The sequence below is a fragment of the Corvus hawaiiensis genome, chromosome 3 (genome assembly GCF_020740725.1).
Source record: "Corvus hawaiiensis isolate bCorHaw1 chromosome 3, bCorHaw1.pri.cur, whole genome shotgun sequence".
NCBI classification, from domain to species: domain Eukaryota; kingdom Metazoa; phylum Chordata; class Aves; order Passeriformes; family Corvidae; genus Corvus; species Corvus hawaiiensis.
This window is the reverse complement of record NC_063215.1, coordinates 119,517,592-119,532,552: the sequence shown is the minus strand read 5'-3', so window position 1 is coordinate 119,532,552 and position 14,961 is coordinate 119,517,592. Positions and strand designations below refer to the sequence as shown.

The window sequence follows — 14,961 nt, the reverse complement described above, 5'->3', positions numbered from 1 at the left end:
AGAGGGAGAGAGGAAGTTTATCTTGCTGCAAAGAACCATTCATACAATGATTATCTTGATTCTATTTTCGCAGGAACATATGTTTCATGTTTAGTAGTCAACTCCTTCCTTAAGTCTTTGCTTCTCACCATAATTAGAGTGTGAAAAATCAGTGTGAAGGAAGTAGGTGGGGTTGGAATAAAACCTTGGCACAGTTGGCCACATGTAGAACATCCTTTAGAGCATTAACAGAGGTGAAAAAGTGTGGCTGGTAAACCACGGGGAGAAGGGACAGGGATTTGGCTTTAATTTCATTTTAAGTAGGAAGAAGAAATGAATTTGAATGAGAAATTGATCATACACAGTTTGATCCTCTTGTAGGAATATTGCCATTGATTTCTGGAGGAATGGGATGTACCACCTTGTTTGCCTGTGACTGTGCTTTTCTCTTGGAACAGACTAATTCACGGACACTCCAAAGACCCCAACCCAAACAAAAACCACCACAAATAAACAAACAAAATCTACTTGACTGCATGGAGACTAAATTAACTTTTAAATCTCTAATATGATTGTTATGGAGCAGCGGAGGCTGAGGAAAGACTCTCCTTGAAATTTTGCTCCTTGGACTAACTCCACACTGTTCAGTAGTGGCAATGGTTAATTCATTTTCTAAAGATCACGAAGATACACGAGGCTGAAACTTTGTGATTTATTTTGAGCTCTGAGGAATATAATGTGAAAACCTATTCAGGTTTTACTGGCTGGCCAGAGACTGCAGTCACTTTAATGAGACACAGCTAAATTTGCCATGATAAAGTGCTGCTTCGTGCATGAAATAGATGTTGTGGTCCTGTGCTGGTGATTGATGATTTATTACCTTCAAAACTGTAGAACCAATGTGCAGAATTAATTTTGAGTGGATTATTCATTGTTTTTACCCCCTGGAATCTTGTATGATTGATAAACATAATTTAAAAGGAAAAAGCCAAACTCAAAAATTAACAGTGAGAGATTTTAAGGTTGTGCATTTTACAACACCCCCCCTTTTCCCCATGAGATGTTTTACAAACCTAATGTAGCATCAGTTTGTGCTGCAGAAGATGTTTATAGCTCACTTCATTCTGGTTCCTTATCAAATTACTGGTTTTACTCTGTAAAGCTCTCGGGGGATTGAGTGAAGCTCCAGTGTATGGATCATCCCTCTGTGTGTGGGCCTTCGTTCCCTGCAGCAGTCCCTGGGCTGATCCCAGCTGACAGCCCTCAGCTTGGAACCCCAGGCACTGCGAGTCTGCTCATGGGGAAATGCCCACAGCAGGGCTCACTCAGCCAGGGGGATTTTCAGCTCCCAGTCTTGTATCTGCTTCTATCCTTTAACTTCTGGGGAGAAAACCTGCTCAGGCAGAGGGCTAGCACTAGAAAACTGAGAGGAGAATCCAGCCAGCAGAAGATGGAGAAAGGCAGAGGTGTGTTAGAGGCAAGGAAAATGATTAATGTGCTGTGGTTGTCTCCCTGGAGCACAAGCACCCCACAACACAGAGTTTTAGGGTTTCTTCTGGTGCAAACAAGCCTTGGGTCTGCCTCTTGCACTGTGGGGATTTGAAAAAACCTGTGCTACTCCCCCAGTGGGTTCCTTACGCTCAGCTGTGTAAGAATATATATTTATGTACTAGCCTGTCCTGGATGTCTCATTTTGGCAATGCTGGGTCTATAAGATGAGCTGCTGATGGGCACTGGAGGTGCTCATCCAGCGTCCTGCCGGAGCAAAGAGCAGCTCGGCTCGGCGGCATGGGCCTCCAGAGCTGTACGTGTCTGCTGCTGGAACCATCAGTGTCAGCTGCCCTTCCAAAATCCAAGGAATTAGGCAACATAGGATATGTGCTCTGACAGGCTCCATAGCAACTAAATGTTGGACTTAGGTGAAATTTTGTAGGTCCTTAAGCAGTTTTGGTCCTTGCCCTACAGAGCTGAGGTGAGCTTTGCTTTGTGAGAGGTTGTTTCATAATCCTCCTTTAGACTTGGGCTCATGTGCAGGTCTGGGGTGACATGAGGGCGCAGCAGCATCTTAGCTGACAAAAGCAAAGGCTCGGTGTTTCATTTAATCCTTTATTTATTTAAAAGGAAAGAAGCTGTACTTTTGCAAGCAAGGCTCTTCGCAGCATTTGATAGCTGAGCAGGGTCAGTCTGGATCGTTACCTGGATTTTTAACCTCTGGAAAGAACACAGGTGTGCTTGTGATGGAAAAACCATTATCTTTTGAGTCTGTCATAAATAACCTGAGGGTAAAGGTTGAAATATTAAGCTGAGATTCTTTCTACTTGCTCTTTGAAACACTAAAGACCAAGAGCCTGACAGTTTTCCAAGGCTCTCTGCAAACATTGGTGGTGGAATTATCATTCACTTTTTGTCAGGAGCTGCTGTGCAGTGCTGCCGTGTGCTCCAAGCAAACATAGCCCCTGTATCCCTCTCCTTCGAGTCCTGAAGCTGATTCATGTTCTCTCATCACAGCACCTATTTATTCTCTTTATCACAACCATCCTTACATCATCTCTTTGCCCCTTGTCCATGCCACTCTTCAGTTTTAAGGTTTTGGTAGATTAAATAGATTTAATTATAATCAAAAATGTCTGCTGAGGCTGGGAATGGTGCAGAATGGTGTGAAAAAGAACCGTTCCCATTCTGGGGAAAAACTCCCTTCTCTGGCTTGTTTTCTCTCTTGGAAATTCTGTTTCCCTTGTGCTTCCCTACACATCTTCAGAAACTTAAGTACTTAAGAATTTTATGATCTATAAGCCAGTGTTTCTGGCCTTCATAGCTGGTAAAGTAAATAAGTATCAGGTGACTCTGCTCCTCAGACTTGGAGCTGCTCACAACTCCTCTGTCCATTACAGACACCAAGCCCTGCAGTGCAACAATCCAGGGCATATTCTGTTTGGTAAAAATCAGTCATCATATTCTTTCTACATCTCTCTGTTTTGTTATATGTCATCTTGGATTTATCAGAGTGATCCCTGTTTGGGTTTTCATCCCTAAATCTGGCCAGATTGTCTGACAAAAAACTGTGGCTAAGAGACAGTTTCCTTAAAGGGCTGTTGGCACTCAGTCTTCACCCCTGGAAAAATTGTGAAAAATGAATGGTATTGTGGGAGACATGGGTTTGTTTCCAAGGACTAAGCTTTATGCTCAAGGTAGTCATAGGAGAGTGATTTTAAATTATTAATGTCTGGAATGTGAAGTCATCAAACTTCTGCTATGGAAAAATCTTTTTGTATTGGAGAAATGTATCTTAGGTCAAAAATATTTTTGTCTTCCTCAGCAGCCAAACCTCTGTAGGCTCTTTGTGACTCTCTGAAATGATGCTCACGTGGCTGGAGTGGTGCTGTGTGGTCCTGCCTGGGCAGGACAGAACAAACCTGGCCACACTGACCCCTGTTTGCTGTTCCTCTGGAAAAGGCTTCCCACATCTCCTAGAGGTGTTCTGTGTTATCATTCCAGGTGCTCAAGGCATGAACTTCCACCTTTTCTCAGTCTTGGCTTTGCTTTCAGTGGTAAAACACATTTTACTGATTCCTTTTGCAAATGCTGCTTCAGTTTCTCTTCTGTCTCCATGGTGTGCTCCTCACTTTCCTGTCAACAGAAGTAATACACCTTTCTGTTACTATGAGTAATGGGGGAGATTAGCATAATTCTGAATCTCACTGTAAGTTTAAAATCTCTTATGGGTGCTGACAGAGAGACCACAGCTTGTTACTATCCTTGAGACAGGAGCCTATGGTCACTCTGTCAAAGTCTTGATGGGTGATGATCAAACTTCTGTTTTTCAGGAAGTGTGAGATGTGACAGATCGAACAGATGGCAGGCTGGGCTTCATTTTTATGTCAGAGAGATGCTGTGTGTTTCAGTGCTGGTACAATTACCCCGTCCCTGGGTATTTAGCAAACAAAAATGGTTCCTCAGGGTAGGAAAAAGAGTAAAATGGTCTTTGGCCAAGAACAGCATGTGCATCCAAAATGCTACCTTTTGGAATATAATTAATTAGTAGAATTAAAGCTTCTAAAAAGCTGAGTGTTGTCAGCAAGGAATGAGAGATGATCTTGAAACAGGATAAAACTTTGGGATAGAAAACACTGAAGGATTCATAGACTGGTTTAGATGCCTTTAAAAGCAGGGAAAGGAGATTGACTGTACTTCCTAAAGCCACAGGTATCATTCCAGCTTCTGGTTCTGGAAATTCAGATGATGTGAGCTTTGTGATCCTGATTAAATCTTGTCGAAGTTCTCTCTGTCTCTCTCTCTGATACACTTGCAGAAGCTTTATCCTCATGTCCCAAGGCAGAATTTGGATTTGATGCCTCCCTGAGGATATATTGCACTTGGTATTACATGCCCACTTTGCACTGTATGCTTCAATCTAGCTTTTCCTCGTTGAAAGGCAAAGAAATGGCAAAAAAATAGTAGAGAAGAAATGAATGTCTTCTATTGGAAATCCAGAACAAATTTGAACCAACTCCATGAGTGTGTGAAGTTGCAGTCCCTCTGTACCTGCTGTGGTGGAAGTTTTGGTTTTAATCCAGAGGGAACAGAAATGAAATTCTTGTACATGAATGAAACGAAAACCCCCAAATGTTTGCCTGACTAAGGCAAGTTGTTTAATGGTGTGGTTTGTTTCGAAGTTTTTAATATTCTTTTCCTTAGAGAAAGCAAACTGAAATCCTTCCCCCAGGCTGAGGTTTTGCAGGTGGGCAGAGTCAGCAGGAATGAGAAGTCTCTGAAGGACAGAAGGATAGGGAAAAAGGGCACTGTATAGTTTCTAGGCAGTATCCCTTACACTTAATGCAATGAGTGGTTAAAACAATAAGCAGGTTTGGTGTCAAGTTTTGAAGATGCTGTACCAGAGCCAAGAAAAGGGGAGAAAGGCAGGAAGCACTGGGATGTGCTGAGGGTGTTTTTTGTCTAGATAGAACACATAAATAGTAACTGTTTCAAAGGGAAAATAGAGGTTGCAGAACTGCAGAAATCTGAATTCATGTCAGGGCTGCTTTGGCTTCTGCTGAGTGTGCAGGCCCTGGAAACCCATTCCATGTCAGTGTGGGAGAGGAGTGCTGTGCTCAGGAGTCCCATCCGCCCGCAGAGGAGCAGGCTGGGGCATTCCTCGGGGAGAGATGTTCCATCCCACAGCTCCGCGGTTGCTGCAGCGTCAGATGCTGAGTGCCACAGCCGGATCCTAAGCTGTAGTGATGCTCTGGGTGTCGTGTCAGGAGGGATAGATCAGGGGGGAAGTGTCCGCCAATGTGTTGCAGTGCCAGTAGTCTTGGTGCTGACACTATTTTTACTTGCCTAGGCAGCATCTTGATGAAATCAAGGGAGACTGAAAATGTTTAAAGTTTTGAAGTGGAAAGGAAATAATAATGATGCTTTTCTCGAGGCCAGTTCTTTTCTCAGCCATTTCTTCACTTCTTTCCTCAGTAAGTGGGGAGGTCTGACTGCAGGAGCTGGTTTAATCTGATTTAGTAACAGCTGGAATACAGAGACTTTTTGTTCAGCTGTTTATGCATCTTAATACATCTTGTTCCTTTCACTTTCTTTCTTTTTTCTCCCCAGAAGAGTTTTAGCAAATGCAAAGACACTGTAATGAGGAGGGAAGAAAATTACTCCTGACCATAGAGCTGTGGAAATTAAATACCTCCTTTCTTTTCCCTTCTCTCTTACTAAAGAAGGGCCTTGTGAAGGTGACTCCAGGCAACCAGCCCCCTGCAGCCACAGGGAATGGGAAATGATTTGTGTGGGTGTTCCAAATCACCAGATAAAAGTGTAAGATTGGAAGGGACGAGATGCCAAGCCCTTAACTAATTTAAGGTGGCATCATGCAAAGGACTTCTGACTGATGGAGAATTTGGCTTGGTTTTCAGATCTTCAAGGCATTTCATACATGACATCAAATAATGACAGCTCTTCTGAAAGCTTCAAAGATTTGGATAGTGGCCACCGCAATGATGCAGAAGTTTTTCCTTTCCATCTTCCTGCCATGCCCTGACTTTACTGCTTAATAAAATAGTCCATTTTACCTGGTAAGCTCAGCCAGTCTTTTATGTAATTCATGATATGGATTCGGTTAAGGCTGTGCTACACACAGTAGATCTGGTTACCAGGTGCAGCAGAACTTCAAAAATAAGATGAATTAAACTGTGGAGGGAGTTTTCTGGGTCTGACCATTCAGCTTTGGGGTTCCAGTGAAGGAATTCAAGCTCCATACCATACTTCATGGGTTCTTTTATTTAGAAGTAAACAGCTCAGCTGGGATCTCTTAGCCTGATGTGAAATTCCAGCCTGATGGTTTTCTGATAAATAGTCTGTCTCCTGGCCTTTGCTGAAGCTTTAGGAAGAAATGCAAGCTGCATGTAAAGCTGCAAGCAGAGTAAGCTGTATTTCACTTTTATAGGGATTTTTATCAGTTATTTTTATTGTGCTCATATATTAACACCACTAATTTTCACTTTTGTTCCTTAAAGGCTTAAAACTAAAGCTTATTAAAAGATGACAGACTTTTCAGTATTTCCTAGGAATGGTAAAGGAAAAGTCTCATGAAGAGGCATCAGTAAAAACAGGATATCCATCATTTTATGTCCAGTGGGCTGGGTGTGTTGCTTATGTTTGAGCCTCTCTCTCAGCTGCAGCTTGTACTCTGTAGGGGTCTGGGTGGGCAGAGCTGTTATGTGTGAACTTCAAACAGGTGAGGGTGTGATGCAGATGGGGTTAAACACCTCTGACTTACAAGAGCATCTGTATTGCTCTGCATTTGATTTGTACCTGAAAATGTCTGTCAAGTACAGGTACGTGTGCTTGTATAAACCCTGCCTGTGAGGTGGTCATTACTCTGATTTTGGAATAATTTCATTAAAGAAAAGGAGGCAAATACCTTCATAGACTAAATCTCCTTTCCTCTAATTTCATCACTGTGCATTTTGCTCTTCACTAAGTTCAGGAGCAGGTCCCCCAGCCCTGTTCCCTGGGCTCTTGCTGAACCAGTGTGAGAGCAACCAGGGAAATAAATACCTACAAGTTCGCCCAGAAAGTGCTTTTGGCTGTCAACAAAGTATTGAAGTATTAACCTTCCAGATGAGTGGGAGCTGCTGTTGTGTGCTCCTACTGCTGTCTCCTGGCGGCTTCACTGGGGAAGCACTGGCATTTCATCTGGGGAGGAATCCTGCTCCTCACCTGGAGTCTGCCATCAGAAGCCCAGGTATTTATAGCACATGCACCCATGTGGAAAGTGCTGTTATTGGATTTGGGGCACTTTAGTTCTATACTTAGCTCTGTTACCTCCAGTGAAAACCCTTGTGTTGTGCCTGTTCCTTAGCTTGCTCTCAGCTCATGCCACTTGTCACTTCTCTCTGCCTCTAGACAACTGCTGCCATGTGTCTGTAGGTTCCAAAACAAGGAGAGTGAAACAACTTTCAGGCAAGTGATGAGATTAAATTGACACAGTGCAGGACTGGAGCTGAAAATGTTAGACTGCTGCTATCCCTTCAAATGCCCTTTTACCAGCTAAGAAAAACTGCCTTTAAAAAAAATGGTTGGACATGAAAAGAGGGTGACATTTAAAAGTGAACAAAGGGAGCATCCACAGAATTCACAACCAAAGTGTGAGTGAGATCAGGAAGAAAACCCCAGTTAAAGTAGTGATCAAGCAGAGGTCGTCCCTAGAGGAGGTCTGAAATATTTGTCCTTCTGTCACTTTTTTAGCAAAAGATTCAAAGGTTTCTGGGAGTAAAACCACTGGATGGTGTTTGCTTAAGAAGTGAGTCATGCCTAGGAAAACAAACTTACTCAAGATGCATCCCACAACAAAACAAACTTATTTGGGATCAACTTACTTGAATATCATAAATTAGTCCAATTCCACTAGAATTCGATATCAGTTAACCTAAATACAACCTAAATACAAATGCATGTGTTTTGTTTAAGCTTCATTGTTAATAACAAGTGAAGCTCTGGTCATCTCTTCCTTGGGAGCAAAAAAAAGAATTAATTGGTGGGGCACAACTGGAAAAGACTTTTTAACCTCTGAGGAGAGACAAGGGAAAAAGTGAAAATATTTAAACGGGGATAACTGCAAAAGACAGGTTGAGGCTTTAGTGTACTTCTAGAAAATGTAGGAGATGCTCTATGAAATGGTAGCAGGAAATTCAAAAGCAATGAAAGAAATGAAGATGTTGTTTGAGTATATAAATAAAATTTGCAACTGAAAGAGGTGATTGATACTTAAAAGTAATTTATAATAGAAAAAAGACTGAAATGTGGGTTTTAGGAACTCCTGCGTGGCAGAGCGATCTGGCTGCAGCTCAGTGTGCCAACTCCTGTGTGCTGAAACACCAACTTGAGTTGTCCACTTAAAGGCTGTCTTCACCTCTTATACTGAAGCTTCATTTCATTCTCAAGTCCTACCCCATCAATTTTTAGTTTTAATTATTTTTTTAATAGATCAGGCACAGAGCTGTGCTTGTTTGGAGAGGATCCCTCCGTGCAGAGCCTGCCTGCATTTGCAGCGTAGATACAAGTTATGTGCGTGGTTTGACTCGCACTCAAGTGAGCTCACCCTGAGGATGCTGTGATTTTTAAACACTGTGCCTTTTTTTAGTGCAGTGGATGGTTATAATTAAGGGAATTTGCAAGTAGAAATTTGTTTAGGCTAGATGTGCAGACATAACACCACACAGATTGCATTCTAAAGACACACACAAACCTCTCTGTGAAAACATGGCTGAGCAGGCAGGGAAGAGGTTGAGTAGAAATAAAATATGAAACAAGGGAGAAGCCCGTCTCCAGTAAATGAGGAGCAAAGGCATTCCTTCCTACAAATGCAGCAGGATCAAGCAGGGAAGAGGCCACAGGACCATAAAGGAAGAGGTGCATTATCTACAGCCCCATCTATTTTTACACTCACTTGTCTTCTACTCCCCTACCTGCTTACCAGCCTTAATTTATTTTATCTAAGTGAATAGATTGAAATGAAAAATTAAATTAAAAGGAGCTAAGTAAACGATTTTGCCTTGCAGCTTCCTGCAGGGTATGGAGTTGGGTCATTTGAAGGAATTTAAATTCTTGACTAGAAGCAGGTGAAAGGTTGGTGTTGGCTTTCATCTGTCATTTTGCTGGAAGTGTAATAAACCCCAGGTAACAGATGAGGATGTTATTGCTCTCAGGTTGATAAAGTCTGCATGGGAAGGGCTGCTCAATTCTTTCAAATTGCCCAACTGCCAAATTATAAACAAACTCTGTGGAACACAAGGAGTTCTTATGAATTTTATCTCTTTCATTTTGCCATGCTCAATATCCTGCCCTTTATTAAACCACCTAAGGGATGGACAGTGAGAATCGAGAAATCTCTTGCTGTTCCCCGGGCCTCCTCCATCTCTCAGTTATCGGACTCCTTGTTTTTACTAAAACTGGTGTCGCTTCCCCAGTGACAGGGGTGTGCAGAGCGTGGCCCTTTTGGTGTCTGCTGAGGGATATGAAAACCATCTCTGAAGCCCTGGAAGTTTTCCTGCTTTCTGCCTCTTTCTCATGGACATGGGATAAATCCCATCTTGAGACCTCACCGTGGAGTGAAGCGGTGAGCAGTGCTTTGGATCAGATTCTAGGTCACAGGGGTTTTTTTAAATTTTATTTTACTTCTTAAGATACAAATTTAGAAACTCATTAAAGCTTTGTCCTTATGGATTAGACATACTTAAAACAACGGCAGGATTTTCTCTGAAGGATATGATAGAATTTGTTGACAAGATTAAGGACAGGCGAATGGTGTCACCCAAAGGCCACAGGAGTTACTGAGTTTACTGATAAAGGATTTGGATCTGGCCTCCAGGATTTTGCAGGTGAAAAGAAAAAAAAAAAAAAAAGCAGCTTATTTTGCTTCTTGGATAAGGAATAATTCATTGCTACTTCCTAATAGAAACCGTGGGCATTGATTTTCCATGGATTTATGTGTGGTGGTTTACAAGACTAATTTTTACAAATGGTTTCTGTTGGCAGATGTAAGCAGTCTCCTGCTGCACTGGCTGAACAGCTGCCATTAAGCAAATGGTTGTCATTAGCAGGTACTTTTTTAAGCTTAATTTTGTTTAAGCATTTTTTTTTTTAATCCAAGTATCTGTAGGATTGCAAAATGGAGGAAAAAATCCATGTCTAGCTCAGATTGCTGAGAAATCTTTGGGAAAATTGGTTTATAAAGCATCTTAAAAAGATGGACACAGCTGTACAGTGTTGACTATGTAATTCTAAATATAATTCTAAATCCTATTAATTCTAAAAACAGTTTGATGAAAAGAAAAGGAAGCTCAGGGAGAAATATAACTGCATGGGATAAATGGGTCTCTTGAATACATAGACATTCTGCATGGAACTTACCTGCCCTGAATTTTTACTTCAATGATAGATCTCTCTTCAGCAGTTTCTTTTTAAAGCAATACCTTAGCCAAGGGAACGTGAAAATTATAATCTCAAAGTTCTATTTCTGGAGGTTTCTAACTCAACATTGAACCATTTATTCTGAGGAGAGAGCTGCTGTGTGAGGTCTCTGGTGTCCTGGCAGGGAAGCTGGGCTATTCCCTTACCTGCAATGTGGGCTGTGGGATACCTGAATACCTGAATCAGCAAGAGCCTCCCTGCATTTTAAGAGCCCCTGGTTTACCTGATACCTTTGTAGGAGTTATTTTAGTAACAATTATGTATTAGAGATCTGTTACTGTTACTTTTGCCTTGAGGGCAAGGAAGTCCTGGTGGTTCTGTGGGAATTCCAGCTGCTGCTTGCAGCTCTTTTAAGTGCTGAAAGGTTTTTTGTTTTGGGATGTTTTGGGATCTATCTCCTTGGGTCTACCTAACTATCTGAGGGTGTTGTGCTAGCGATGGGATGGGAGACCTTTGAAATAAACTGGGATTTCTTGAGGATGTTGGGTTTGTCCTGGGAACTGTGATCCAGAAGCTAAACCTTTGTCCTCTTGATGCCAGCTCTGAATGTGTGTTCAGCTACTGCTGTAAACACGCTGTAGACTCTTTTGTGAAAGTAAAAATTACTTTCTGCAAGTGCTTTACCACACTTTCAGTTAAGGGTTTTAAAACATGTATGTGATGCTATTTTCACGACACTTATTGTTTGTTTAAGGCACCTATTAATGTCTTCTTAAATATTCATATAATTTAGATTTTACGTGCTACTGCCACAAGACAGAGATACTTGTTCCATGAGAAACGTTGTACTGTTGTGTTTTATACTTCAGGGCAAGGTTAAGACTCAGTCGTTCTGCATTATATCTGGATTTAAGAAACAGGAGAGTCATGGATCTCAATTAACTCTCTCTTGCTCCTTTTGGCTTTCACATCTGTTATGGCTTTGATGTGAAATACCTGCAAACTGCCAAATTTGGCTTTATGTAAACTTAAAGAATTGTTTGAGCGTTTTCAGTTTTTATAGGCTCATTTTGTTTCAGTGTCATTTTGCATCTCTATACAATTAAGAGTTTTTAAAAGTCTTGAGTCTTCATCTGACTCTTGTGAAACCAAGGGAGATTTTTCTTCATGGCTTTAATGGGAACAAAGCTGGCACTTGGCTGCCTTTGAAAATCAGACCTATAACTTAATAAACAACAAATCACTGTCAGCATTTACAGTGGATGTCAGCATTTGCAGTGGCTATAAACAGCACTTACACCATAAATGTCCCCATTAGGTTAATCCTTACAGAAGTGGAAGGGTTACTGTTAGCCAAGCCCGGGCTGTCTAGGTTTGGCTGGATGCAGGAGGCCCTTTCCTAGGGAACGTGTCCTGGTGGTGGGGTCAGTGTCTATGTACTGCTGTGTGCAAACAGGCAGTGGGAGTCCCTTTGGAGAGGGGTTGGCTCTGGAGGAGGGAAAGAGCAATGGAGAGCTCCTGGGATTTACAAGGGAAGTTTGTGTCTCAGCCCAGGAGTAGCTCCCATGTTTGCTGATGCCGATGACAATGTGTGTTCTGCTCTTGGGAACATCTCCTGTCCCTTCAGCCAGGCTCTGCTTCTTGACACAAGCCAGAGTTCCTCTTATAGTGCCTGGAGCAATTATTAATACGGCAGTTGTGTGGAAATGCAAATAAGTGTACCTATTTTGTGTGGTCTCTAGATAACGTGGAGTGAAAATCAGATTGTTGTGCTTTCCCTGGGCTGCAGTGGGAGGAACCACAGAGAAAAGCAGTGGCTGTGCTGCAGCAGGGCTGCCCTGTGACGTTGTCCTGTGCTGGTGAATTCCCTTCTCAGCCTTCTCTCTATCCAGGGAGCCCAAGTCAGTGCACCTAAAGAGCACAGTTTGGGTATGGCCCCCTGAGTTCCACCCAAGTCCTGCTAAAGGCGTCTGAATGTGTTTCAGATCCATCTTGAACCCAGAGGCGCCTGTGGCTCTGTTCAGAACCATCACTTTCTGCTCCACGGGTGGCTGTGTCAGGTCCAGACCCCCGGGAAGAGCTGTAGCTCTGCTGTGTTCCCATTTGCCAGAGGCCTGGGGGCTGTGGGCAGGGCTGTTTGCAGACTGTTCACAACTTTGGGGCAGCTGTGACCAAATTCCCCACTGACAGCACATCCAGGATGGTGCTGGGGCAGCCTTCCATCATTTCAGGCACTGACTTCACAGCTCCTGTAATATAAAGCAGCTTTTATGTGTTGGCTTTTTATTTTTCTAAAATGGAAGCTCAAAAGCTTTTATGGTTTTCTGACACATGATCCAGAGAGAGAATAAAGAATACAGAGCTTTTCCTGCATTTTTTTTTGGAAAATTGCTTCCCTTCACACCTGCTTGCATTGACTAATTCAAGTCAATAAACCAGGACCAAATTTTCACTCATCCCCTCATATTAATCATCTTATCCATACAGCTTCCCATCGTGGCTCTTTAGGAGGATGGGGACATTGGTTGAACTGCTTTATTACAGAAAATATATGTCATGGTCATTCATATCATAATGCTCATTACATTTGTGACACTATCAGAATTAGAAGCCTTTAAAAGAAAATGCCACGAGTACTCACTTCCCCTGGAGCTAGATGAGTGAGTGAATGATCTCTGAAATGAACTGAGTAATTAGACATTTTCTCTCTGGAGACGGGACAGACTCCAGGAATAAATATGGGCAATTCCCGTTTTGAAAGGAGCATTTGGAAGGGTTACAACTTGTTCCTGTAATAAAACAGGCCAGTTAGGAGCAGAAATGTGAGGGACAATTGCTGAAAATACCCATGGAAAGAAACAGCTCTTGAATCCCTGGCTGGCTGCAAAGGGGGATGCGGGGCAACAGTCAAAATTGCCAGAAGTACCAGTCACAGGTCAGACAAATAATAGAAGTGACCAGCCACATTATGGCCAAGGACAGCCCCTTCTCGTGCTGGATTAATTAGCATTCAAGATATTTCTGTGTGAATTCTAACCCCTTGAAAAAGGCCCTAAATGGCACACTTGAAAATGGACTTTTTCACTCCTTTGAAACTTGTCCCCTCACCTTTCTTTGCAACAGGATCTAACTTCAATGGAATGTTATTTTTGTGGGCCTTTTCATTATTTAAAAATTTTGTTTTGCTTAAATAAATCTCAGTGTTAAATCTTCATTCATATGGCCTCGACCTGGCTGCCTTTTTCAAAGCATATTTCCCTTCTGTGGGTCCTCCAGCTGCAAAAATACACAATGTGAATGTCTGCCCCAGGGTCAAAGTGATGCTTCTGAGTGTGAAGTTTAACAATGTGCATATTTATCCAGCTGATAAACATGTCAAATATAAGAGACGTGTTTGACAAGGAGAGAGGAACAAAATTTTGAGGACATGGAGGCAGATGTCCGCTCTTACTGCTTTCTGTGGGCTTTCAGGTGTTTTTGTTGGCACATTTCTAAGTGTTCAGGGTAATAATTTATGTTAATGGGTGATATGAAGATGTAAGGAAGTTACTTAATTACTTATTTATTAATTCCCAGTCTCAGAAATTATCAGGCAATGAGAGTAATGAGAATGGGGTAAATCTGAAGAGAGAATTTCAAGTAAGCCCAGAGTAAAAACTGCAAAAGGACCTGGGAGTTTGCTAATTGATTGTCTTCATGAAGAGAGAAGTCATATTTAAAATTGTCCATGCATCATTTGTTCTAATGTAATAAGCAAAAACTATATAAAAGTAATTTTATTGGGGGGCAAAAAGTAATTAACCTGTCCTGTTACAATGAAACAGATTTTTTTCTAGAGAGAATTCTGCTGGGGACAGCAATCCTACCTTTGATTATGTGCTATTGCATTATGAGAACTGCAATTCAGTCATACTCATCTTGCCTTCAACAGATTTTCAATTTAGTGTGCTATGAGCTAACTGAGCTTAAACTTGGTATGAGGCTCCTTAAAGGTGACATTTCAAATAAACATAATTTTTCTGCAGTCCTTTCACAGAGGAGCTTTAACAAATGAATGACAGATGTGAAGTAATCTCACAGTCAAGAAATAGAACTTGTAAAACTTGGGTGTTTTGAGTAACGACATCCTTAATTTCTCTTTCACTTGATTAACTTCTGTACTGTGGTTCCCAGGGCCAGGAGGAATTAAATACAGTGTGAAGTGACTCACTCCCTGTGCTTTGGGAAACTGAGCTCTGGGTAAGAAGGGTTTAAGCTCTCTTGAAGTCTGGAGCAGCAGGTGAGGGGCAATTCCTGGTGAAAAATGGGAACTCCACAGTCAGCAGGTAAAGGCTGGTGTTTGGGAGCTGACTTGCAGCAGGATGAACAGATACACCAGTCCAAATATTGATTCCAGGCTGCTGGAGAGGGGAGGAGATTGTCCTGGGAGAGCTGCCCCAGCCCTGCTCTGAGGCTGCAGCTCACACTGTGAACCTCACAGTGTTTACAGCTGGGTGGGCACGAGGGAGAGGCCACATTTGTCCCTTGTTTTGGTCCCTGCTTTGGGGATTTAAACTGGCTCATATGGAAACTCTG

General features: G+C 42.1%; 1 protein-coding gene across 5 annotated transcripts in view; it reads left to right on the top strand.

The window, feature by feature from the left end:
• CCDC85A (coiled-coil domain containing 85A) overlaps window positions 1–14,961 on the top strand; it is a 67,658-nt gene that overhangs the window by 21,164 nt on the left and 31,533 nt on the right. Inside the window, exon 3 of one of the 5 annotated variants that reach the window (XM_048297809.1) lies at window positions 5,889–6,035. The exons of the other annotated variants lie outside the window; for them this stretch is intronic. Within the exon in view, the coding sequence (XP_048153766.1) occupies window positions 5,889–6,013 (125 nt within the window). The 3' untranslated portion in view covers window positions 6,014–6,035. Of the gene's footprint in view, window positions 1–5,888; window positions 6,036–14,961 lie in introns of those variants that run through there. 5 annotated transcript variants of the gene reach the window in all.